The sequence below is a fragment of the Drosophila teissieri genome, chromosome 3R (assembly GCF_016746235.2).
Source record: "Drosophila teissieri strain GT53w chromosome 3R, Prin_Dtei_1.1, whole genome shotgun sequence".
NCBI lineage: Eukaryota > Metazoa > Arthropoda > Insecta > Diptera > Drosophilidae > Drosophila > Drosophila teissieri.
Genome location: NC_053032.1, coordinates 4,469,212 through 4,496,587, shown reverse-complemented (window position 1 = coordinate 4,496,587; position 27,376 = coordinate 4,469,212). Strand labels below are relative to the sequence as shown.

Below are 27,376 nucleotides of genomic sequence, written 5' to 3'. Positions count from 1 at the left end.
GTTTTTAAATGAATTTTCAGAAAGCTAGAAGCTTCTACATATATATATTGAGCTTTAAAGCTATAGCTTTTCGTATTTAATTCTCATTCCCTTTCGGGTATACATCACTTGGGAAATACTTTAAATAGCCTTTAGAATGCTACATTTATAATACTAGCTATATTTTTGTTATAGGATTTTAACCATTAAAAGGTTCGACTGAACATTGTTTATTACACTTTATTTACAAACGATGTTTTAGTGTATGCAATATCTTACAAAACAAAAGACAAATCTGCCAAGCGATTTTCATTTCCAGTTTGATTTGTCCTATTTCTGTTGACATTTTCAATTTGCAGCGTAGCGCCCTACAGCCGAATCACATCAGAATTCACAGTCATCCACAGCCCGAAGCAGTAATCATCATTATTTACATGATACCGCCTCTCAATTGCCTCACCCGCCTTTTACTTTCCCCAGCCATTTGCCTCGCAAGTTGGCAGATAGTCAGCCAGTGCGAACGGAAAATGCAAGTGAACTCTCCTCACAGGGCTCCTAAATATTAAAGACAAAGGCAGCAGTCAGGAGCAGACACCCATGTCACAGTGCTTTGGTAGGGGAAGCTGGCTCCTTGCCAGGATGAATGTGTATGCCGTATTCCGCATTCCATTATTCTAGTGAATTATTCAGCCTCGTGATTTTCCTTAACTTCCTCCGAGCGTCCTTGAGGTTTCTTACTAAAAGAAAATGGCCCATTTTTTTATAAGTCTAATTCGATTAGGATCCAAAAATGTGTTAAAACGGAAATTAATCATATTAACACAAGTCGCCAGTAAAGCATCACAGCTGAATAAGATGTTCGTGCATTCCTTATCTAGTCGTCATAAATCTTCCCGATAAGGGTTGCACTCGAAATTACCCCACTTCCGCGAAAAAGCGGACGTCGCAGAAAGCCGGTTAGAAACCCTTTCAGCTCGCTTTTGCGATCGCAAGATTTGCATTTGCAGATTTTAAGTTGGTGCTCCTATAATTCCCAACTAGTACTGACCACACTTGCTTGAGGTGAGCGCGGACTCTAGCACTCGACCTTCCTTGTCTTGGGGAGCAGAAATGTTCAATGAACGTCTAGTGAGAACATTGTTGCTGACACCAATGATATTACCCCCGCTCGTCGATCGTTCGCGATTGGAGTTCGGAATTTTTGGACTAGGCTCCCTTACTTAACAGGGAGCCGACTCTTTAATGCATATATAATTAGATGTTGAAAATAACTATTTTTCGTGGACTGATCATGGAATTGAATGCCTAAAATCTGGTATAAATTACATAAGCATAAAAGCGGTATTTAATGGATCTGGATCTTCGTGAGATAGTATGTAAGCTATGTATGTTAAAAATCCTGATCCAGCTGATGTTTCAGACTTAAGCATGCGTTTCGGTTTTATGGCTTCTCTTTTTCCATTTCCCAGCCAGGCATCCATTCAGACCAAAACCAACCCACGAGAACCTCAAACTCAGAAAAGTGAAGGCAAGAAATCGCAAGTTGGGCAACAACAATAAAGACGTTGACTGTGCGATGCTCGTTAGCCGAAAAGTAGCTTCAAGTATATCTTATGTTTTTATGTGTTCACAAGAACACACATATCCTTTGTCTTACACTTGTGCTCTTTTTGCTCCCGGTGTGAGTCGGTTGGGCATATTGATTGCCTCAATAAGAGGAAAAGTGAGGGAGGAGAAAATGTCTGGGGCCCGATTGATGGAGTGGATTTGTGCGGTAATGCGTATGGAAATATAAGTGGAAATGTGAGAAAAATTGTTGACGGGAATTTGTGGTTTACCCGGTAAAAGCCCATTATTTCTGTTTTGCTTTCGTAATTCGATAGGTATTTTGAAGATCTTTATCTTTGACTAGTTGTTAGCATTCTATTACTATTAACTTGTGTTCAATACTTGGCCATACCGTATACAGTTCAGGTGATTTAAAAGTTTACAATATTGCTGCACGTACCTGTACATAGGTACTGAAATATTTAGTAGTTTTTGATTTTTTTGTATTGTTTGTACCTTTTTTTCGGAATGCAGTACTTTGAATTATTTATCCTTAAAATTTAGCTATATTTTAATTTTCGGTGCAATTATTGATTTGAAACTAAATAAAAGTTCAATCCACTGCACTGTATGCAGTTGGCTGATTATTTTTAAATTGTAATTAAACGTAAATACATTTTGGATGACTCAGTGCATATTCACACAGCACCTTGAGCTCCGCTTATCGCACCCCACTGAATCGGACAGTAACCACGACCATGTCCGGGTTTCATGCATGCTCCTCGGCAGGACATCAGCGCATCCATTTGGCTGGGCTGGCCGCATGTCGCTGCTCGATGGCAATCAAAAGGATGTGTGTGCCAGTTCCTTCCTCGTTCTGTATCCTGTATGCCTAAGTTGCCAATGCCACTGGGGGCGTGATGGTAATGGTGCTGGTGTGTCATGCAAGGGCCAAAGAGCAAACGCAGTTAGACACACCAGCACTAATACCAACGCCGAGCTTAAACACTTGCAGGCGTATGCAGTGTACGCCCGTTGAAAACATTGTAAACTAAATGTTGTTTTATACACCACTCACTTACCCACACAGTCATAATTTACTCTGCTTGCTTTATGGGTGCTTTAGGGTGTGTTTTGGACTTGAAAAAAAAAAAGGAAAATGGTTGATACCGAAAAATAAGGAAGTGTACAAGTACTTTATTGAAAATTAAAATAAGGAAAAGACACACAACATTTTGTAATGTGTATATTTTTATTGTATACATTGTATATACATAAGATTATATTATTATAAATGACACATTTTATTCCACGTTATACTTTTTTACGATGTGACCCGTTTAGTGATTATTTTCTCTCTAAAGCAACAACAATATAATTTCCAGGGTATTTGTTAGTTGAAAGGCCTGAGCTCAGTGGTCTTTTTGGATTTTTCGTGTCTTATTCATTCATTCACGCACCCAGTCCGACAGTGAGCTAGTCAGCGAAGGACTCGCGTTTGTGGCAATGCTCATACGCTCAGTGTGCTCTCAGTTATCCTTGCGCGTTGTCAAAGCATTGTTGTGGGCACCCGGCGCCTGGCAGCTGCGGCCCAGACTTGACTTCCTCGTTGGCCGGCCATACGGTTAGTTAGTTACAAAAATATTATTGGAAAAAATGAATTTAATCTGTGCCCTTTTTCGGACCATTTTCATCGGCGTTTGCGGTTATTCCGGAGTGTTATGTTTGTCCGTGTGCATGTGGGTTCTGCCTTTCAATTTGATGGCAATTTATTAAATTTCATTATTTACGCAGTCTGCCGTACTTTGATTTCGATTTGTACTTTCTTGCCGCATTACCAACGCGCAAATTGAATTTTCACACGTAGCTGGCTTTTTCGTTTTGTTTCTGTCCTTCTTTCGAGAAATGAGAGGCAGCCATAAAACACATAATTTTTTAAAAAACCCTTACATCAATATAAAATAATTGTATACTTATATGTACATATGTATATCCAAAGGAAAAATGTCGGTTTCACCGGCGGTTGCTCAGTTCCTGAGGACCCAGCCAAAACAAACAGACAAAAATCGATAAATTTCAGGAGTTATTTACCAAAGCTAACGTTTTTCTCCGTGGTCCCATGTGTGTGTGCGCGCTGGTGTGTGTTAAACATTATGGGCTTTAATTTCAATGGGCATGACAAGGACGCTGCTGCAAGGTACAAAAGGACACGATGTCCTACCTTGTCTGTCGTCATTAATGGTGCACAACATATTAAATAAAGACGGCAAAATCGGTCAAACCGAAACGTGCGAAATACAACCCAAGCATTTGGTGTACCCTTAAGAATTCTGCGATTACAATAAAGTGTGGCTCATAAATTGTCAGTGTATTTACCACGCATTAACTTCATACACCAATATACCCCTATCATCTCAACCAGTTTAATATTTATTGTAATTCTTTTTAAACGCTCCTCAAAGAATAGTACCTGAAGTAAAAGGACTCACTCGCAGTCACGGATGGCATGGAAAATCCAATCAACCTATCAGCTGCTCTCACTTTCCATTTCCATTCTCGACTTTTCACAGCCCCCGAATTCCCGCTCCCAGTTGCTGTGATTTTATTCTGGGACTTTCTGGGATTCGAGATCTCATGAACTATAAAAGCTAGAAAGTAAAGATTCAGCATGCAGACTCCAGGGACATAGGCGCAGCGCAAGTTTGTTGACCCATGTTGCCACGCCCACTCTAACGCCCATAAACCGTCCAAAACTGCCACGCCCACACTTTTGAAAAATGTTTAAATATTTTTAAACTTTTTGCCACGCCCACTCTAACGCCCGCCAACCGCCCAAAGCTGTCAGTGTTGAAGCCTCCTTCGCACTTCCACTAGCTGAGTAACGGGTATCAGATAGTAGGGAAACTCGACTATAGCGTTCTCTCTTGCTTAAGCTTGAGTAACGGGTATTATATATTATATTTTTATTGTTTCAGTTCCCAAATTGTCTAGCAAAAAATTTTGATAGCCGCCTTGGGCAGCACTTGACTTGAAAGTTGGCTGCCGACCAGCTGGAAAGGAGTTGTTTTGGCGCACAAGGACTTATACGTTTGAGAGAAGCCAGAATAATTTGTTTCTGTGCATGGATTACTATTACAACTCCCTTATTCTTGGGGGATGAATATCTAGTTTGGGCCGCTGACAGGGGTTCAAATTGTGGGGCAACCGTTGAAACACATATTTGTCCATGGCTGAATTGCACTTGAGGTAGTAGGAAGATGAACGTAAATAGAATAACTGAATGGGAACAATTAAAACCCTCTTTCCAGAATAATCACTTAAAAAGCATTCAGTGATTTGGATCCGTATCAGGGTTTGTTTCAGTTGAATACTATGTTTTGATTTAGTCCACCGCAGAAGTGACATCTATAAAAATTTGTATGGCAAAATGACCGTCAGATAAGTGGAGTTTACACAATCTGCGTTGAGGCTTACACGAGGATTAAACTATTCTCGGTACCGCCTGTTTATTGCAGGCGCCCGATTCTGGTCAAAGGAGGAAACTTCTTGCACGAGAGGAAAACTTTGTTCATTAAATTTTCATTGTTTTAATTTGCACAACGTTAAAAGCTCCCTTCTGCTCAATCTCGCTCTTCGTGGGATAGGAAAAGGGAGGTTGGTCAATAAAGAGTGCGGTAAGGTAGCTGGATTCTCTATATCGACGTGCATTGGCGGAGATGTGGCTGCATATGTAGGTTCCTTAGTTTTCCACAATCAAAGCCGCAACGTTTTACGACTAAGTTGGCTAAATTGAGCAAGGACTGTTTTTTTAAAGTATTTTTTTTACATACTACACTTTTAATTAAATGCATTGTTGTGTTCTGTTCGCTATTTTGCATGGTCTGATGCGAAGTTTAAGGTCTAATTGAAAACAGAATAATGAAAGGAAGCACTTAATATCAAATGCTCTATCAAACCAAATATCAGTCCTAGAAAGGAATGGACTATCCAAAAAAGGGCGTGTTTTAAATATTTAGTGGAGATAAATTAGTTAGGAACAGCTCAATAAAGCCATCACTGCGTATAGGGTATGAATGTCGAGATAGTTTCTCTTGTCTATGCGTCCAAAATGCCTTTCTAACCAACCCGAATGGGACACTTTGGTAACCCACTTTTCTCTTTATAATCGCTTTGGCCATTAGAGCACAAGCTGCGCTAATAAATCTGAACGCGCCCAGCGCTTGTTGACCCCAGATTCCGCATTTTGTGGATTACCCAACAGGCGGAGATGGGTGGTCATACCTGTCCTGGTGCAGATTCAGCCGCAGTCACTCAACTCGTTATGCAATTTCCCTGCATTGTTTTTCAGTCTGTAAAATGTGCCCCCACCCCCATCCTTTGTGCTCTGTTGCCAATTTATTCGCACTTATGCACGTGCATACAGCCACGTCAATACAGCCGCCCACAAGGACAGTCGGAGGCTACACACACGATCCTGGCACGTTGTTGGCCGAATCAATTTCATGGCTCGTTCGTCTACGCCCGAACCATCCTCCCACCCAAAGCCATCCACCTACCTACCCCTCCACCCGGCCACCTGTCGTTTCCTTACCACCTGATTTTGATGGCTTTTGCAATTTGTCCGTTTTCTTGTGTCAACAATGGTACTGGTGGTGCGTAGGCGAGAGGATGGGTTGGTGGTGCTACCTTTGGCACGGCCAAGCTGTTGACCAAGTAGGAACAATTAAAACGATTTTTCTGGCATCCGTTTGGCACTGCACTTTATCAATGTGCCCCTCGTTTCTGCTTTCCAAATGTCAACTGCCAAGGACGAACCGTTGTTGGCTTTCGTTCTCTTGCTAGAAATAAAGTGGCAAGTGCACTTAAAAAAGTTGTATTAAGTTTGAAAATTATATATTTTGTTTATTATTTAAACCTCTTTACCTTCTGTACGATAATATTTTTTTTGATTGGAACAACAATTGCTTAACTACACAAGCAAAGGTTAAGATAGCTCTTTTTTATGTATGTGTCTATATGCATACTTCGATTGCCGGTCTCGTTGCTGAGCTGTCTTTCAGTGTCGAACCTGTCCATATACTGATTGATTAACAATTGGATGTTGTGCATGGTTCGGTTATAAATTACATGGTTTGGTGAACACAGTTATTGGGAACTGTCACCTGCAGTTGGAAAAGAAAGTTTAGGGTTAAAAAAGAATTGTGAAATAACATCTATTTGTTTGAATGCCAATTTAAATCGTTTCATTTCAAATGCAAAACATAATTGATATACCTACTATATGGATTCATGGAAATGTGTTTTATTCTAAGTTATTAAAATAAATTCCGTGCAGCAAGTTAGCTTTAAGGCTAATTTCAGCTCCAGTCCAAAATAGTCAACACCTTCTTATCTGTGATCAAATTCTTCACCTTCAACTAACCCTAGGGTCAACTCCAATCTAGCTACAATTCAAACAAGGAAATTATTCAGTCATCCCACTCAAGGCTTCCTCTATACCGAGTATATGAAGCGCGTACATTTTTATACCCGTTACTCGAAGAGTAAAAGGGTATACTAGATTCGTTGAAAAGTATATACATATATTCTTGATCAGGATCAATAGTCGAGTCGATCTGGCCATGTCCGTCTGTCTGTCTGTCCGTATGAACGTCGAGATCTCAGGAACTATAGAAGCTAGAAAGTTGAGAATAAGAATACAGACTCCAGAGACATAGACGCAGCTCAAGTTTGTCGATTCATATTGTCACGCCCACTCTAACGCCCACAAACCGCCCAAAACTGCCACGCCTACACTTTTGAAAAATGTTTTGCTATTTTTTCATTTTCTTATTAGTATTGTAAATTTCTATCGATCTGCAGAAAAACTTTTTGCCACGCCCACCCTAACGCCCACAAACCGTCAAAAACTGTCAGTGATGAAGACTCTCCTTCGCACTTCCACTAGCTGAGTAACGGGTATCAGATAGTCGGGGAACTCGACTATAGCGTTCTTTCTTGTTTCTTGTTGATAAGGAGACTAGCTTTCCCTGGGGTTCTCCGCTGCCTTCCAATATGTTGCACATATTGCCATGCCTTATTTAGCCTGCATTGCTCAAATGCCTTTGGCACATGCCAAGTCTGGTCTGGCATCTTGCCTTCATCTGCTGCAATTTGCCCCAAAACCATGGGCCAAAAATGGGTTATGTCGCAACAGGGGGGAGGTGTGCTGCAGTAGCTGCCATCGCATTTTGCATGCTTCGTTAAGCATTCTGTACAATAAACAGCAGCTCCAGCAGCGGCATCCGAAATGAGGGTATGAAGGGAGACCGAGGAGTATAGTTCGGCTAGGAAGTATATGACAGTAGCCAATAGATTCCTTGGATTCAATGGAATCTTGATAATAATGTATTATATTATATATAAATCACTAACAAAATAATAGTTACTAATGTTTGTCATTTTAAAAATGTTACACCTTCTAACTGGATACTTTACAGTACCATTTTTAGCTAACTCAAGTATTAAACCACTTCATGGTAATACGTTTCAGAGTAAAAAATTTTGTGTCAGCCCGCTGTCGTTGGTGTTGCAGTTGTCGTCTATGAAAAGTTACGAAATGTATATACATTTTTTTTTTATTAAAGAACCAGCAAGCGAAAATTTTCCACTGAGCTCTCGCCGTCTGACATCGCCCAGATATCCAGGCAGCTGGCAGCTAGTCAGCTAGTCAGTCGGTTCAGTCTGGGTTCAGGAATGCTATTTGGGTATATTGTACATATATGTATATCCCGCCTAGCCCCCGCCTGGAAAGTAGATTGTTTTTCGTTGTCTCACATCTAATATAAACATCTAATATCGAAATGAAATTGATGATGCAGTCCGAAGTGGATTTCGTTTTCGGAATTACTTCCGACGTGAGCAGATGGGTGGCGATTGCACAGAGCGTTTTCGAGGTTCCAACACTAGTGGGCACCATATGGGTGCATCGATGTTTCCTTGGCAGATTTATAGAAACTATTTCAATTTAAGATTCCAGATTTTGAATTACATAAAATTAAGCAAGAAAAGTTAAAAGTATATTGAAATAAGTATTATAATAACACAAGCGCACGTCATTGATTTATGCCTCGACTGTCATATCAGTCATCATTCCCTTGCACGACAGAGATTTACAATTTTGCCTCATTCAGCCTAAGCTGCATTTCCCAGCGAGACACAAAATACAAAAGGCGGCTAAAAAACTGTGGTTGCATATTTTTGGTTTTGTATCGTTGTTTACGTATTCGAACACCATATACCGAACTATGAATGTAACGAGTAAATTAACCTCTAAATGAAATTAATTCCTAGCCAATATTCATTGTTTTAAAAACTTATATATTATTATATTTTCAGGCTCTATTATGTTCCATGTACGGAGACGTCCGGCGGACTCACAGCCCCGGAGACGAAAGAAAAAACCACTGGGGGCAGCAAATGGAGCCAACCACATATCCGGAGATCGTGAGGGACCCGTCCTAGTAGAAGTGACTCACAGCGGCGACGGCGGTCGGCGGATTAAGTTGGGTAGCGACCCGGTGGAGGTGGGGTCGGCCAACACTAACTGCCTGCAGCTATTCGGACCCTCAATCCAGCCGAGGCACTGTCTCATTTCACTGCTGGAGGGGGTTTGCACCGTGACCCCGCTGCACACCGATGCCCTGACCTTTGTCAACGGTCACCACATTAGTCAACCGACCATTCTGCATGTAAGTTTTGAATATAGCCTAATTTAAAATTGTAGTCTGATGAAATCTACGTATCTAAGATTCTTACTCTTATTTAAGGCACACGATATGAAATGCTAGGAAAATTCTTACAGTGTCTAGGGAATATACACATTCAGCTCCTACTCCAATAGTGTGATTGTTCTAGTTTCTGAAATAGCTTTATTTAATTTATGTAAAATGTTGAGCTTCCAGCAGATCTTTGCCGACTCACTGCACTACATAAGTGTGCTGTTCTGGGGGTGACCTTTAATGTACCCCCTCATTGCCTAATTGCAAATAATTCGTTTTAATTAGTTGAATTTTTGTACCCATCACCGCCGCGTGTGCTCAATTTGACAGCAGCTGGCAGTGAGGCAAGGAAAAGTTTCACCATCGACCTTGACCCGGCTGAAGTTAAAAGGGTATTTGCGCCGGCTGTTTTTGTCATTATTGCACTTGCGGATTTTGTAGCTCTAACTGTCTGAGCAGTCCCAAGCCTATAATTGCACTGGCTTAGCTAACCGCTTATGGGGACAACTTTCGCTTGGAGCTAAAAGATAAATTAACATCGGGATTGACTTACGTTTTCCCACATGGGCTTGAAAGTGAAAATGAAGGCACATTTAAAGTTTTATTATATATAGAACATCTATTAAGCTAAATCTAAAAAAGAATATCTAAAAATGTTTTTCTGAGTGTAAATATCGCCATGGTACGTTTGCAATCTATAGCAAGCTCGGCTTTTCAATTCCCATTCATCTGCACTTCAAGTTCATTATCAGCTTTACATTTTTAGTTCGAAGGCAATAAAACCGCAGATACCAATGTGACGAGTGTGTGTGCACATCTCACAGATTTTGAAACGCCGCTGATTTATCTTTTGTTTTGACAACTTTTCGACACAGAACGGAAACACAAACAAAAAGCTAGCGACAAGTACAGCAGCTGAATTCAATTGGTGCTCTGAACTGTCACGCAATAACGAAAAAGTAAAAGGAAACGCCACCAAATCTCGCAGGGTTATGTATTCTCTTCTCTGTTGTATTTGGTTTCCCGCTTGATGAAATCGATGCAAAATGAACAGTTCCTAAAGACCAAAGTTGAGCTCTCAGAACGGCACTACCCTCAAAGTGTCTCTGGAGGAATTTCGGGGAAAAAGAAAACAAATATGTCTCTTTTGCTCAAACTGAAGAACAGAATTTTACTTTTTTTTTTGGTCTTCGGCTTTGTTAATTATACCCGTTACTCGTAGAGTAAAAGGGTATACTAGATTCGTTGAAAAGTATGTAACAGGAAGAAGGAAGCGTTTCCGACCATATAAAGTATATATATTCTTGATCAGGATCAGTAGCCGAGTCGATTTGGCCATGTCCGTCTGTCCGTCCGTATGAACGTCGAGATCTCAGGAACTACAAAAGCTAGAAAGTTGAGATTAAGCATACAGACTCCAGGGGCATAGACGCAGCGCAAGTTTGTCGATTCATGTTGCCACGCTCACTCTAACGCCCACAAACCGCACAAAACTGCCACGTCCACACTTTTGAAAAATGTTTCGATATTTTTTCATTTTTGTATTAGTCTTGTAAATTTCTATCGATTTGCCAAAAAACTTTTTGCCCCGCCCACACAAAACCGCCAAGACTCTCCTTCGCACTTCGAATAGCTGAGTAACGGGTATCAGATAGTCGGGGAACTCGACTATAGCGTTCTCTCTTGTTTTAGTTTTCAAATTGGGAAACTCGGGTTGGCTGCGGTCCGATGAACCTGAACAAAAATAATGCAAATCGAGTTTTCTCTTGTGTGTCAAAGATTTGTTTACCGAGCTAATCAGCATTAGAGAAAAACGCAAACAAACCCAGAAAGAGATAGGCAGTAACGAAAACATAAAAAAAAACAAGAGAGAATGCTTTACTTGAGTACCCCGACTATCTGGTACCTGTTACCCAGCTAGAAGCAGAAATTTCCACACTAACAGTTTTAGGCGGCTTGTGGGCGTTAGAGTGGGCGTGGCAAAAAGTTATCTGCAAAGCGATGGAAATTCACAAGACAAATAATAAAATGAAAAAATATTAAAACATTTTTCAAATGTGTGGGCGTTGCAGTTTTGGGCTATTTGCGGGCAAACGGCCAGATCGACTCGGGTATCGATACTGATCAAGAATATATATACTTCATATGGTCGGAAACGCTTCTTTCTGTCTGTTACATACTTTTCAACGAATCTAGTATACCCTTTTACTCTACGAGTAACGGGTATAATTAACACAGTCCTCCACTCGAATTTTTCCCCAGAGAGGGGCGTCGCTGTTGGCCAGTTTTAATTTCAAACGCCCCAAAAAATTTCCAATCGCTGACTTAGTGCCCCAGAATCCGTCAGTTGGTGTGCTTCACTCTTCTCTCGCAGTGAAAATATTTAAGTAATAGCCGCACTCAATTAAAATTAGTAATGAGTCACCTTAATGCTCCTTAACATTTTAACCATCGTCACACAGACCTGCAAATATAATTCATTCATATATGTTTCGCGTTTTCCTTTCGCAGAACGGATCGGTTGTAATGTTCGGACGGGTGGCCTCGTACCGATTCCTCGATTCTCCCACCGATGGGCGCTACAACCTGGCCCTGTCGCAATCCCAGCTGGACTCGGCATGTCTCTACGAAAGGTGAGTAATCCGGCTAATATAGAGGATTTCCCGATTTAAGAGCAAGCATTTATGCTAAACCAGTGCTTATATCGCCAATGCTTTGTCAGCAAATGTTGAGTAATTATGTTATTTAAGTTCTCTTGCTATTAAAAGTTATTGATTGTAGATTTTATTTTGACAACATTCAAAGTAGGTTACAAGTGTAAAATGACTTCGAACATTTCACATCGGGAAATGTTTCGGGAACTCACCATTGAAATGAGTTTCCTAATATATGACTTTAGAATTAGCATACATAGGTGACAGTTTTGTAAATTTCAAACATATAAATTCACGTTATTTCGGTCATTCAAAGAACTTTAAATTCATTCGAGAATAACTCTCTTAATATGTTGCTATTTATTTATGTATATTCATGTTTTATTTTTTTATTTACACGACTTACTGTGCTGTTCATTAATGTCTCGTTACGTGTTGGTTGTTTTTATTGTTTGTGTAAAACATTAATCTCACGCACTCACCAAACCGAATAAATTACCCAACAAATATGCAAAAAAAATTTTCACAAACCCACACACTCACCTGAACACCACCATCCACCGACCGAACGATGCAAATGGCTCTTAAACAATGACAGCCGCTCTCCCACTTCCCCGGGATCCTGGAATGATGAGGATGGAGGCTTGAATTCGGTGGGTACTTAATTAAAACGCTTTATATTTGTACTAAAATAGGTAGCATATTCGTAGACTCACAAAGGCGACTACGATCACCACCAGCAAGCGAACCATTCCAGCGCCTACCACAATAATAATAACTCCAGTGATCATCCCCTGAGCAGCACGCTGCGGGACGTGGTCGACAGCAAGGCAGGACAGGATCAGGGCGCCAATTCTGGCAACTACGACGGTCAAAGCCTGGAGGGTAACCTGGAGAACGAAACCAAGTCAATTTCCAGCTTGAAGTCAGGTGGTTCCAACAGTCAAGATCGGTAAGATTCGGAGTCGATCGATCTAACTTTAAAATTTGAAATTCTGTCTTCAAACAAAACAGGAAAGCCAACACAACTTCCCTACACTTAACCATCAAGCATACGCATATTTGCATTTACTCACTGTCTAATTAATTTTCATTTTGTTTATTATTCGTTTGCGCTTTAGAGTTATGCCATAGTATACTTTCCCCCTGCACTGTCTCAACTGCTTTTCGAACTCCTAATTTATCTGTCCTTCTGTTGTACTGTGCTACTGATCGATTAACCCTCTTCGTTATATAGGTCGCCCAAAATGACCGGCTCTGGCATTTTGGCCGGAGGTGGCAGCGGCTCTGGCGACACCCAGGGACAGGAGCCCATCCTGCCGGCTGTCCTAGAGTTCCCCGAAACTCACCAGGAACTTTTCCTGCGTCACATTATCACCGAACTGGACGTAAACGTTCCGCACTTTAAGCTGGCACCCGTTTACTCGCTGTACCTGTGTGCTAGGTGAGTAATTTATTATGGGGCCATTGATGTGGGGAGCAGCATGAAAGCAGCCGCGACTGCGTTTGTTCGGCTTTAATTGTTGTTTGAATGTTTGAATACCGCTCACCATAGAATGCGCTGTTTTTGGACCACCAGACCAGACCACCGCCAATAACCTACAACCAACAATAAAAACTAAATATACCTTTTTTAGGACTAATCATTTGGTAATCGGATAAGTACATTATATTTAGCTTTCAGTTATTTTAAAGCAACAACATGGTAGTCATTGAGGTAGGGTTTGAGTTAATTTATAGACATTTCACTTAGTAATTCCTTATGCATTATAATACTATTTAAAATTTATGTGTATTTCACCTACATCACCCGATGCTATGTAACTTGTGCCCCATTTTATAAGCACTCTGGCCTCCGACCAGCTAACACTAGCTGACAAATGTCCAGACACAGAGTGAAAAGACATGTACTTGGGGGCTGTAGTTCCAAATCCTATTGCCCCTCAAACACAACCTTGAAGAGCAGCAGCCAGTATCAACAATTCATTATCAATTATGATGATTTATCTTGGCTGCTGACCCAATTTGTAAGCTATTAATATTAATGTATTCTGACAGCGGGATGTGGAGTAACAGGAATTGGCCCAGCAGAAACAGCTGGAGCAGGAAGTTGGCGAATCATTTGGGGAAAAGGGAGCTTTGACATTTGGCGCGTGTGAAAATCAATAGATACAAGTGGGGCTACAGGGCTCTTTAATAGCGACTGATAAAGCAATAACATATTTTTTCTCAGATATCGAGCGTCTACACACTACCGCCCGGAGTTACAGCCCACGGAGCGTGCTCACAAGCTGACCATGTTCCTGCACCATGTGTCTAATCTGGTCTACAGCGTAGTCCAGGAGCAGTACACAGATCCCCGAATCTTAGCCTTTTGGATGGCAAACAGCTCGGAGTTCCTGCATTTCCTGAAATCAGATCGCCACATAAGCGCATTTAGCGTTCAGGCTCAAGAGGTTTTAGCCGAGGCCGTGCAGACTGCGTTTCGAAACGTGGTCAACTGCTTCCGATTGGAACTCTCGCAAACCCTCAACCAGTTTCTTTCCGAGAACATTGATCACGACTCCGCGGCGGGTCTCGTACTGACCGTCCTGGGATCGGCAATGGCCCTTCTTAGAAGATGCCGTGTAAATGCAGCCCTAACGATCCAGTTGTTTTCGCAGCTGTTCCACTACATCAATGTCATATGTTTCAATACGGTGAGCGGCCTAAAATGGCCAGGTTATGTGCATACAGAGGTGCCAATATAGCTTGTTAAATAGATTAACGTATTTTGATGTGACCAAATAAGGCTGTTCTAAGAAATGTGTATAGAGTTTTCAAATATGTAAGAATAATATTAAGCATATTCAAAAAATGATTATTCTTAAAAATTCTAAAGCATTTAAGAAGAAGGAAATTCGTAATGAACTTAAATATTTTTATACCCGTTACTTGTATAGTACAAGGATAGATTCGTTGAAGGAATCAGGTAGAAGGAAGCGTTTCCGCTCTTGATCAGGATCAAGGCAAGTCGATCTCGCCATGTTCGTCCGTCTGTCCATCCGTCCGTATAAACGCCGAGATCTCAGGAACTATAGAATCTAGAAAAATTTGGTATCCAGAGACATAGACGCAGCGAAAGTTTGTTTACTGATATTGTCTTTGAAAAATGAGTTGATCATTTTTGCATTTTTTATTAGCAGTGTAAATTGGTATCGATTTGCCAACAAATTGTTTGCCACGACCACTCTAACGCCCACAAACCGCCAAAAAATGGCACGTCCACATTGTAAAAAATTTAAAAAATTATTTTTAATTTATGTATTCTTCCTATTTCTACTAATTTCCAACATTTTTTTAAATTTCTCGTTCGCACTTCCACTAGCTAAGTAACCGGTATCTGATAGTCGGTTAACTCGACTATAGCGTTCTGTTTGGTTGTTTATAAGACGGTTTCTTATTAATTAATTTGTTAATTTATTTAATAGCATTTGTTTTTCTAAAAAAAATAATATACCTCTTTCGTAAAATATCTATTGGCACCTCTGTTTTACAACTTTCTCGTTCAAATCCACTTATTTCGTTCTTCCCGCTTTCCCAGATTGTGGCCAACTCTCAAATGTGCACAGCTGACTGGGGAAAGGTAATGACGGAGCGGCTTCAGTTGCTGGAGCTGTGGGCAGAACGGCAAGGATTGGAATTAGCGGCGGATTGCCATTTGGCCAAGATTAATCAGTGTGCTCAGTTTTTGCAAGCACCGAAATCCTCTGTGGAGGAGATCCAGCAGTTAGCCTGTTCCTGCTTTCGTTTAAACTCTCTTCAAATGTCTGCGCTTCTGCAGCAGGAAAAGCTTCCCCGCAACCTTGTTGATACGGCAATTAGGATGGCGGAATCTGTGGCTGACGAACTAACCCGTGCTGATGGACGGGAGGTTCGGTTGGAAGAATCTCCAGAGCTTCATTTGGCGCTTCTGCTTCCCGACGATGGATTCAGCTGTGATGTGGTGCGAGGCATTCCCACTGGTCTCGTTGACTTCCTCAACCCTCTCCAGCAGCAGGGCATGTGCCGTCTGGCTGCCCAGCCCACCTCCATTGGCCTTTGGACGGTCTATATGCATCAGTTTAATGTGAGTTACTTGTGGATCACTTATAAATTTATGGTAGATGATATTAATCATTTAACCATTGCAGGCTCGCAGTTCCAGTGCCATGTCCAACAAACTTTCGCAACCGGAATTGCAGCTCATCAAGCTACACAAGAACAGCAACGGCATGGGCTTATCCATCGTCGCTGCCAAGGGAGCTGGTCAGGAGAAGCTGGGTATCTACATCAAGAGTGTGGTGCCTGGCGGTGCGGCAGATGCAGATGGACGTCTGCAAGCTGGTGATCAGCTGCTGCGCGTGGATGGACAGAGTTTGATTGGCATCACCCAAGAGAGGTAGTATATTAGTGAACTTTAAGGGAGATCTTGGTTTATTTCCTAATTTCTTGATTTAGGGCTGCGGACTACCTAGTGCGAACAGGTCCTGTAGTCAGCTTGGAAGTGGCGAAGCAGGGAGCCATCTATCATGGGCTGGCTACGCTGCTGCAGCAGCCTAGTCCGGTCATTCAGCGTGGTGAGTAGCTCCCAAAGGAGCCCATACTTAGAGACACACATATCAATACAAAACACACATATTAGAGCGACTCCAGGTGCTGGGTAGGACGCTAGAAACACTCAACTCACTCAATTAACCAAGATATTTACCCACTACTCTACTCTACCGTACTCACGTTGTGTAAGCTAACCAAGTAACCAACCCATCCCCCATGCTGCTCCGCTCGAATCGCTAGAAGCCTCCCCCAGCAACTTTCTGCAGCATCTGAGTACTGGCCAGCAGCGTCGTCACTCCTCGTTCCAACAGCAGGCTCGGTATTACAACAACTCAATCTCGGACGATAGTCTCAATCGCAGTCATCGTGAATCTTTTGCCTGCATGCGGTCTTCTTCGCCGCCGGTTAGACGTTTAAGTGCCTCATGTCTGCAGGAGGAACTATGTGCACTGGGTCACCAATTGCACATTGACCCTAGATATCGGGATACGAGACCCATTGCTCGATCTGCCAGCAGCTTGTATTTGGGTAACGATCAGGGTGGATACTATAATCCGCCTCCGATAGCACCCTCTGTTACCCACTTTAGTCCTATGAGACCGTTGAGGAAAACTCCACCACCTTCTATCTATATTGAGGAGTACCAGGATGAGCCTGTTAAGGATTCACAGGAATCGTTTGGAAACTTTGCCGCCTATAGTGATGCCCATCAGCCACTGAATGAAGAAGGTATAGCGTCCATGGCGCTATCAGATGAGATTCCTTTTATAGATGACGAAGAGGATGAGAAACAGTACATGCAGCGACCGTGCGTGTCCGCATCTAGTTGTTCCTCCACCGGGAAAAGAAATCCTGCAACGGGATATCGAAAAACAGTAAGTTTTGACCTGGAGCAAGCAGAAGACGGCGGACCAGATGCTATTGGAATCGACAGAAAGTACCATACCCATGACGCCATCAGCCATTTCGCAGCCAGTGCCTCGTCGACGGAATCTCTGATGACAGAGCAATCCGAAAAGATTCCTTTGATACAAAAAATACGTAGGGAGTTAAATAGCAAGAGAGCAACAAATTGCTCAGCTGATGGTTTTAGTTCAGGAGGATCGGGGTCCAATAGTCAGCGTTCATCCAGCGAATCCATCGAACGCATGCCGCTGCTCCGGCAGAATCATTCACCTTGTCAGCGGCAATTGAACACCCAGCGCTCGCACAAAAGGTCAGCAGTCGGTCCAGGTGCCCCAATTGTCAGCATCCAAGTTCCTAGTGTGTGTGAAATCGAAAGTTCCTCCACCCGTTCTCCTACTGTAAATAAAAGCAATCGATATTGTGCCAGCACCACCTTCCAAACCAAAACCAACCCCAGCACTTCTACAGAAACTAACAGTCGAAGGGCCTCGAGCCAGGTCAATCTCAATCCCCGCTTTTTGTTGCCACTGGGTCAGGGAAAAGTCCGAGAGATGGCAGAGTACTTTAATGCGAACAGGAGTTTTCCGTCTAGAATTAATAAATCACGATCCACCTCGGAATTGGATGATCCAGGTAGCAAGCCGTGTGCCAAACTTTCACAGTCGGAACAGAGGCGGATCCTTATGCAGCTGAAGGAGTGGAGTCTGAATGGCAGTGCGGGAAAGGACTTCGATGAAGCGGAAAAAGTCGGCGATAGAGTCAGTTGCGAGTGCCCATGCTGCGCTCATTGTCGTGGCAAGCGAGAGCAAAAGCATGGGAAACAGGAGCAACACCAGGTAGTTGCTACCTTTAAATGCTACGACAGTTGCCAGGACGATGAGGCGGAGACGACCAAACAGAAGCCGGATTTATCCCGATATGCCAGCTACCGACAAAGTGTCATGTGCAGCAATCGCCAGGCTCACAGTGTGCGGCAGCTGAAGCGCAACAAACAGCAAAAGCATGTGCAACTCAGGGCTAAGCCAAGCTCACAATCTCGCCATCATCATCATCACTGTCATAAGCAGCCACGTTCTCGGGCGCCTGCCACACCACCGTCCACGGACAAAACCAAATGCAACAGCAGCAACACTAAGCCCAGCAGCGCCAACGTGCGGAATTCACAGAGCTATTCAAAGTGGGAAGATGCCCTTGATGATTTCCACTCCTGCAGCTGCAGCGAAGTCGAGTCTTGTGAAGCCCCCTCCAGCTGTTGTTTTGCTCATTGCGAAGTTCTGGAAATTCGTGGACATTCTTTGAGTGACGATAATAATGACAATGAGGGTGGTGGTGGCAATGAGGGCGGCACGGGGCACTGCGTCAAAAGACCATTGCCCGGTTCAACGGGAACCACATCTGCAACAGTGTTTCCGACACACAGATGACAACCCAACCAAGATGCACCGAGGTTCATGTTGTTCTTTTCGTTGTTGTACATATTAGGCATTGAGTTTGTTCGCAATTTATATTTATTTTGCCTAGTTTGTTGAAACATTGCGTTGATCTGTTGATTGTTCAGATTTTATTTGTCATGAGGGTAACTTAAAGTTTTGCGATTGTGTATTATATTTGTGTTTCTGCACTTTTATATAAATACATTCTAACTAAATTTTCTGCTCTTCCTAATATTGGTATTAGCATTTTTAATATTAAAGATATAATAATTTTATAAAACCGTATTAGATTATGCAGTCACAGGAAAACAAATCCTGTAAAAATACTCATATTTAGTTAGCTATTCAACTTCATATTTATATTTATTTGTTACGTATTTGGTATATGTATGTGCTTCATATTTAATTTTATTTAGCAGCTGCGTTGCCAATTGTTTACTTTTTATACCCGTTACTCGTAGAGTAAAAGGGTATACTAGATTCGTTGAAAAGTATGTAACAGGCAGAAGGAAGCGTTTCCGACCATATAAAGTATATATATTCTTGATCAGGATCAGTAGCCGAGTCGATCTGGCCATGTCCGTCTGTCCGTCTGTCCGTCCGTCTGTCTGTCCGTCTGTCCGTATGAACGTCGAGATCTCAGGAACTACAAAAGGTAGAAAGTTGAGATTAAGAATACAGACTCCAGGGACATAGACGCAGCGCAAGTTTGTCGATTCATGTTGCCACGCCCACTCTAACGCCCACAAACCGCCAAAAACTGCCACGCCCACACTTATGAAAAATGTTTTGATATTTTTTCATTTTTGTATTAGTCTTGTAAATTTCTAACGATTTGCCAAAAAACTTTTTGCCACGCCCACTCTTGCGCCCACAAACCGCCAAAAACTGTCAGTGCTGAAGACTCTCCTGCGCACTTCCACTAGCTGAGTAACGGGTATCAGATAGTCGGGGAACTCGACTATAGCATTCTCTCTTGTTTCTCTTATTTTCAATAAAATACAAATATATAAAGAGCACGAGCAATGTTTATTGGTTTTGTGCATATCTATGTGTGTAAATACAATTGAATAGTTGTATCCCCTGGTTTTATATCTCCGTTTTAAATTGGTTGTAGTCTTTTAATTAGATTTCAAATGCTTATTTTAATATTATACTGAACACAATTAAAATTTCCAAATCAAAAGAAAAATAAAATGTCAATATGCCTATCTAACAACTTTTCTCTCTCCCTATGCGCACCAATCAAACTAAACTCCACCACCAAACCCCGAACTATGCACTCAATTCGCTGACGTTGATAATGATTATGCTGCTGGGAATTTGGAAACCGCAGGTAATCGCCGTATGTCCGAACGCGATTTGACGCGGATGGGCGGTGCCGAATCGACCAAATCTCTGGGTCCACTGATAGCCAACAGTCATCCGAATCATAGCCTTAGTCTTAGCCAACATCTGAACAACAGCCACAACAACACCTTAGGCAATAGCAACAATAGTAGCATTATCAATCCCCTAGCTGCACACCTGCCCAACAGTAAATCGGTGCCGGCTCTGCATCACCACACGGGATCAGGTACCATATGTAAGTGAACTGCACACACCTTATCCTTGTAATCGAAGCACAATTCAATCGATTTGTAAGCCCGAGACTAATTCACTTTGTTCAACCCGCATCCATCTCGTTTTCCACATAGCTCTGGCCAATTCCAAGTCACGCAGCACGCACAGCTTGCATAACAATACATCTGGCATAGTCGGAATCGGCGGAGCAGCAGCAGGAGGAATGCTGGGACAGCCGAATGGCAGCCACAACAACGCAAATGGAAATGGCAACGGCAACGAGCAGGGGTTTTACCAGAATCTCAGCGTGTATCGGGCGCAAAATCAGAGCCAACCGATTTTAAACGAGAGGTAAAACTATCAGTCCCATACATATAAGTACATACATATAAGTACATAAGTCAACAGAATATATTAACGATATGCATTATTTATGAAGTTTTACCTTGTTTGTTTAAATCCCGTCAGACTATATCAACTATAACCTTTAAATTCTTTTTTTCTACTGATCCGACCGATACTGTTGTTTATTTTGTTAATGCATATATGTATATTCACTTAAAATTGTAATTTTTAATTCAGTTGTGTTTAGCTGATCTCTAAAATCGTTCTCGCTGAAATATTTAGGTTTGTTATACCCGTTACTCGTAGAGTAAAAGGGTATACTAGATTCGTTGAAGAGTATGTAACAGGCAGAAGGAAACGTTTCCGACCATATAAAGTATATATATTCTTGATCAGGATCAATAGCCGAGTCGATCTGGCCATGTCCGTCTGTCCGTCCGTCTGTCTGTTCGTATGAACGTCGAGATCTCAGGAAGTACAAAAGGTAGAAAGCTGAGACTAAGCATACAGACTCCAGTGACATAGACGCAGCGCAAGTTTGTCGATTCATGTTGCCACGCCCACTCTACATTTGTATTAGTCTTGTAAATTTCTAACGATTTGCCAAAAAACTTTTTGCTACGCCCACTCTAATGCCCACAAACCGTCAAAAACTGTCAGTGCTGAAGACTCTCCTTCGCACTTCCACTAGCTGAGTAACGGGTATCAGATAGACGGGGAACTCGACTATAGCGTTCTCTCTTGTTTTTTTCTAAATTTATTTTATCAAACTTTATAAAAGCTTTTTTGGGAAGCAGTGAGTTCAGGTGTGTAAAATCGCAACCACAAACTTTAAAGAGGCATCAAGCAAAGGGTCATATTTATATTTTAAAACCATTTTGAGTATGTATTTTGGAGGTTTGGCTTGAGGCTAGGTGTTTATGTGTGACCACAGAAATGTAGCTGGCTTGCCATATTACTAGATCTCGTGTGTGTAATTTTAGGATTGCGTTTAAAGAAATTAATTTATGGCTGTACCCTCTAAAAAACAATATGAAATTGTAGAAATGTCCAAAGTACGTGAATAATTAGCTCCTGTCCTTCTCTATTAAATGTTGCTGGTGTACAGAAGAGCACACACCTTTGCAATAAACACAAACTAATTGCTCAGGAGGAGGAAAGAGCGTAAGCAATTTTGCAGCCCTCGACACGTTTATGTTAATAAGTGTAAACTATTGGGAGTTAAAGCAACTCCAAATCACTCCGAATACTTTGCTTTCATTTACATTTATTTCCTTTTTTTAGACCCCCGATCGCCGCACATGCTGCTATGAACGCCTACAATGGCAGTTCCCCGCTTGCACCGCAGCAGCAACAGCAATCGCCGTACCAGCAGCAGCAAAATATTCAAGCCAATGCTAACCTCCCGCCCACGCGACCCGTCTCAGCCTATTACCACAGTCAGCAGTCAACGCAGCAGCAGCTGCAGCAACAGCAAACACAACAACAACAACACTCCCTGCAGCAGCAGCAGTTCGCACTCAGCAGCAGCAACCTCAATGGCCAGCAGCAACAGCACCAGCTTACCTTGAACAACCGCACCAAGAGCCAGCAGAATTTCCAGCACACTCTTCGCATGCAGCAGATGATGGCTCCATCCATGCCGAACATCAGCAACATGTACCATCACCAGCAGCAACAACAGCAACCGCTGCCACTGCAGCAACAGCAGCAGCAACCTCTAATGAGCAGCAGTCAGAGCATGCAGAATGTCAACGATTTCGCAGGAGGCTATCAGAATGGCAGTCTGGAGTACAGGCGCAGTCAGCTTCATGATCCATCCACGCTCTACGAAATTCAGCAGCAACAGGCTTCACCGAATTTTATAGCCCTGCCCCCGAAACCATTGGGTAGCTTACAGTCTCCCAATAAACCAAATGTTCCACCAAGTACAGCACCAAAACCACAGCAGCAACAGCAGCGATATCTAGGACAATCCCTACAGGCAGAGGACAAACCTCCTCTACCGCCCAACGCAACACATCCGCTATTCAAAGCTACGCAGCAGATTGGTCCGGGAATGAATTACGTAGCCAGTACATTGGATCCGCCAAAGGGCAGCTATGTGGCGTCTTATCAAGCGAACAACCGTCCTCTTCACAGCGGTAGCAATCCATGGGAAAGAGAGGAGCGTGAAAAGGATCTAGAGATGCGGCGCGAACACATTCGCCAGTGGCGGGAGCAGCAGATATCAGAGCTTTCCCAAATTATATCCCGTTCAACTATGCAAGAGGAACAACTAAAAACCCTGATCCTCGAGCGCGATTTTGAACGAAGAGCACAAGAACTACAAGAGCAAGAGGAACAGGATCAGGAACAGCAGTACGACAAGGAGAACGTCCAAGAGTTGATCAGACTGTCTGGTGGCGGTCAGGTGAGTGCCATACAAACACCCATTACTAGTTACCGACAAACGGATATAAAACTGGCGGAGATGACGGACAGCAGCAGTCTGTTGGACTCAATGCCACCACAACCACCAGCACCAACTGCTCAGTCGCTGAGCAGCAACACCCAGCAGCCGAAGAGCATACTTAAGCATAATCGGTATTCCGAAGGAGGGGTTGGTCCCTCGGCACCCTCGTCGCCATCGAAGTCACAGAAATCCGCAAGTTTTGCGGACGAACGACATCTGCACACTGAGCATCCGATATCCAATCTGGCAAAAGAGCTTAATCAGCTCACATTGCTTGATAAAGATAATAACAATGAGACTCTGGATGCTGTTGTGCCTCCACCTCCTCCACCAGAAAGGAACAGCTCTTATTTAATCATGTCACAGCAGAAACTGCGGGGCAGCACTGGAAGCGTAACCTCGTCCATGAGCCTACTAAAAACAGCCACTAGCAATCAGGCCGCAACTACCGTGGAAATTAAGACATCTCTTATGAACACCCAAACCAATAAAAACAATAATTTGAGTGGCAGCTTAAACAACAACAACATACAAGGATCACCACTCAGCGCCATGGAACTGAATGCCGCCTATGTTTCGGCCACGGGAACAGGAACAATTGGAGGATTGGGGACACCACTTCCTCCGCCACCGTTGATGCAAAGGGACAACAAACGGGTGAGCTTCCATGATGAAGATAATAATTTTGTGAGCGGGAATAGCCAGCAACAACAGCTGCAGCAGCAATATATCATCGAAAGTTATGGTATAGAGCATCACGATTTGGACACCATCAGAGAAGATACAAGTGTAAGTGAATTGGTTCTTTAGAAGCTGTCATTGTGTAATTTCTGAAATGAATTAAACCAATTAATATTTTTTATTATGTAGTATCTACAACACAATCTCGATGCCTCCATGCTGCCATCAATGCCAGCCACTCCAGATGCTGCCCTCTGGAACACCTCAGTGCAATCCACTCCAGGCGTTATTGGAGCTCAAGAAGTGTATAGGTATGATATTTTACAATTTGGAGGTCCTAAAGCCTTTCACTGATGGATTTTATCCTTTTACGCAGAGATCCTCGTACGCGTCGACTGGCGGAGAAACAGCAGCAGCAACAGCAACAACGTGCTGGAGATGCGGTGCCCGAGAAGCTATCGTTCAAGGAGAAGATGAAAATGTTCGCCCTGGAGTCGGGGGAAGATAACACGCCCAAGGACAAACTGAAAATATCGCGAGCCCAACGAGATATAGACGCGGTGCACTAAGCAAAAGAGATTGTTGCCTAATGCTATGTATATACATATCCAAACCCACAAAGCTTACACTTCATTATATTGGGGGCCAAGTTGTTACGTTAGCTCTACATAACACAACACACATATGGACACACATATAGGTAATGTTACATATGTCGGAACACTTTAGAAAAAAACAAACCTAACGAATTTGCTAAGCAAGGCAATACCAATCCATGGTAACTGATTTCAATTATTAAGAAATGTCAGTTTATATCCTTATAGTCTATATAAACTATGTTTATATATACAAAACTTTAACGAGCCTAGACAGGGCAACAAAAGCAAAGCGAGCCACATTTGTAAAGCGTTTTAAACAAGTAACTTTAAATTTAACCTTACGATAAACAATTTGTTACATCAGACTACAGCATAAAATTTATGATTAAACGGCAGTGTAAATGAGCAAAGTTAGTTTAGATATTCATATACTTACCTGGGAACCGTGCGGAACAAGAAACGTTATATAGATATATATAAACTTTATCCATTAGACAACTTAAAGCTACAACAACGGTAAAACAAATGGTCCAATTATTCAATTATTAAAATTATATTTACAAACCAAGAACTAACGAGTAATAACAAATTTAGAGAACACGTATATATTTTGAATTGCTGCAACCATTTTAAACATATTTTGAATGCAACAATGGCAAAACCAAGAGCGAGTAAGGTTCGAATACGAATAGAGAGTAGCCAATTTAAACTAAATAGGATTTCATTACACGATACCCTAATGGCTTTAAAATTATAACAAAAACTAAAACAAAACATCGGCAGGCCGAGGAGTATATATCCTTGCAACAAATCAGATAAATTTATGTTATAGGAGTCCGATATGTCCCAAACTCAGGACCATTTCCCTGCAACCGAGTAAATCGACTAATGGTACACGTTTTGCTCACTCTTCCATTCGGTAAAACAAAACTTATGAAACTACAACAACAAATATATTTTCTAAATGTTCAGAAAAAAACCCTGCAAGGCTAAAAAAATTAAAATGTATTTAAAAACCGACCGCACAGGTGACAAAATATTTTTGTGCATTCCAAGTATTTTAAATCGAAACTAAACTTTAATTCATAAAACGAGATTTATTTAAAAAAAAATCAAAAATATTTTTTTAATTTAATATAAAAGTAAAACAATAAAATGTAATCGATGTTCAAAAAAATTCTGTAAAAAGAAATGCGTTTTATGTTAAGCGCATTTACATAATACATGTATATCAAAAACCAAATAAGTTCTGCAACGCGATTGAGCATATTTATGAGAAATAAACGTTAATTACATCAACATTAAACACTCTGAGTTACCACGAAGTTTTTAACGCAAATGTATTTTGTTGTTAGAAAATTAAATATTAAGTTTTGGTGTTTACATATTTGCTCAAAAGTTTTTGGACCAATGTGGCAGAGCAACGAAACCAACTTAAATGCAGCAAGAATCCGTTTATTATTATTTTTATTTTGTCACAAATTGTATAACCATGGGAACAGTTTTAGTTTCGCGCCCAGAAAAATTTCAATTTTAAGAGTCCTGCGCACTACGCACCTACTCAGCTGTTCCCGGCCATCAATCTTCCTAAATACTTTTGGTTGATTTTCCAAAAAATTACTCAAATTGTAAACCAACACTGAGGAAAAACTTCTTACATTACTTCCAGTGTTTCAAAAAGAAAAGAAAATTTGTTTAAATAATACACAACATTTGTTTAATCAGTATAGCTAAAAGGTGACTTATCTTAACTTCAGAAAAGCAAAATTAAACGGTAAGTTTAGTATTAAAATAAAATAATCAAATTATTAGTGCAAAATTTGAATTACGCTGGCTCAGTGCATTAGAATTAGCATCAAGTATTCTTCTAGTACATTACTACCTCAGCATTGGTTAGAAACATTTTACTTCAGTAATATTAGACTAGGCCGCTTCGACAAGTATGTTAGAGATGGTTTCAGAGGCCTCCCACAATATAATTTAAAAATCAGCTGGCAAACTTAAACCACTTGCTCAAACAAGAATAACTTACCGGGCGAGGACCCGAAATCCGAAGTCTGCGCTTACGGTAAGGTGAATTGACGATATTAAGGCGTGGGTGTCCTTAAAACGAATCCCTCTCGGCGTCGCGTGCGCGGACGAAATTTATATTTCAGCAGTTTGCCATGTGAATTATTAAAATGCGCCAATTTCTTTGATACAGCACAACCACTGGGTATGGGGCCATAATCAGTTGGCTGGGCGGAATGAACTTTAAGAAATTGTTGACAGTTTGCTGCAAGGCATTCGGATTGCCAGCCGCGGAATTTTTTAATATTCGAGAGAGCTAATCCCCTACAGACTCAAAATCCGCTGCTGTCAATATCCCCCAGCTGGCGGTGGCCACACCGCAGAAGCAACAGGGAAAACTGCAGGAAAAATGCGGGACAGCCACAGAGTGAAAAGAAAAATAAGTGGGGAAAAGTTTCAGGAAGCGCCGGCCACGGCGAATAAATCAAAAAGTGATTAGCCCAGTCTCCTCTTCGGCCTATCCTTTTCCCACCTTCACAGCTACTCCTGGCTTTCTCACGCCATCCGTCCAGCTGTTGTCTGTTGATTTGCCGATGGAGCAGGGTGAGGGCAGGAGACCAAGGTGTGCGAACTTGAAATGTGGGCCAGCTTTGGCAGGAGGATTCAAACTTGGCCATAAAACTTTCGCCGCATCTTGGCTATGGTTACTGAGGCTCCATTTTCTGGCAGCGTAAAGTCCGCGAGCAATCAGAAATATCGCATAAAATGATAGTTGGCCAGGCCATAAAACAATGGCCAAGGCGAAACAATGGCCAAGACAATGCTCCTCTTTTCATGGTTTTTATTTATGTGTGGCTAAGTAAACGCC

General features: G+C 41.9%; 1 protein-coding gene and 1 non-coding gene across 3 annotated transcripts in view; both read left to right on the top strand.

Annotated features, from left to right (window-relative positions):
* The window catches only part of LOC122622394 (afadin), a 51,672-nt gene extending 26,603 nt beyond the window's left edge, over positions 1-25,069 (top strand). The window contains exons 7-20 of one of the 2 annotated variants that reach the window (XM_043800806.1): positions 8,905-9,257; positions 11,799-11,920; positions 12,540-12,594; positions 12,652-12,893; positions 13,179-13,385; positions 14,175-14,640; positions 15,525-16,049; positions 16,114-16,361; positions 16,421-16,539; positions 20,192-20,440; positions 20,553-20,769; positions 22,048-24,007; positions 24,089-24,210; positions 24,276-25,069. In XM_043800806.1, coding sequence (XP_043656741.1) covers positions 8,905-9,257; positions 11,799-11,920; positions 12,540-12,594; positions 12,652-12,893; positions 13,179-13,385; positions 14,175-14,640; positions 15,525-16,049; positions 16,114-16,361; positions 16,421-16,539; positions 20,192-20,440; positions 20,553-20,769; positions 22,048-24,007; positions 24,089-24,210; positions 24,276-24,468 — 5,078 coding nt within the window. In that variant the 3' untranslated portion in view covers positions 24,469-25,069. The remainder of the gene's footprint in view (positions 1-8,904; positions 9,258-11,798; positions 11,921-12,539; positions 12,595-12,651; positions 12,894-13,178; positions 13,386-14,174; positions 14,641-15,524; positions 16,050-16,113; positions 16,362-16,420; positions 16,540-20,191; positions 20,441-20,552; positions 20,770-22,047; positions 24,008-24,088; positions 24,211-24,275) is intronic. The other variant, XM_043800807.1, reaches the window with a different exon arrangement.
* LOC122622732 lies at positions 1,065-1,188 on the top strand. The gene has a single exon (XR_006326331.1). It is a non-coding gene; the product is annotated as a U4atac minor spliceosomal RNA (small nuclear RNA).
* Positions 25,070-27,376: the final 2,307 nt, after the last annotated feature.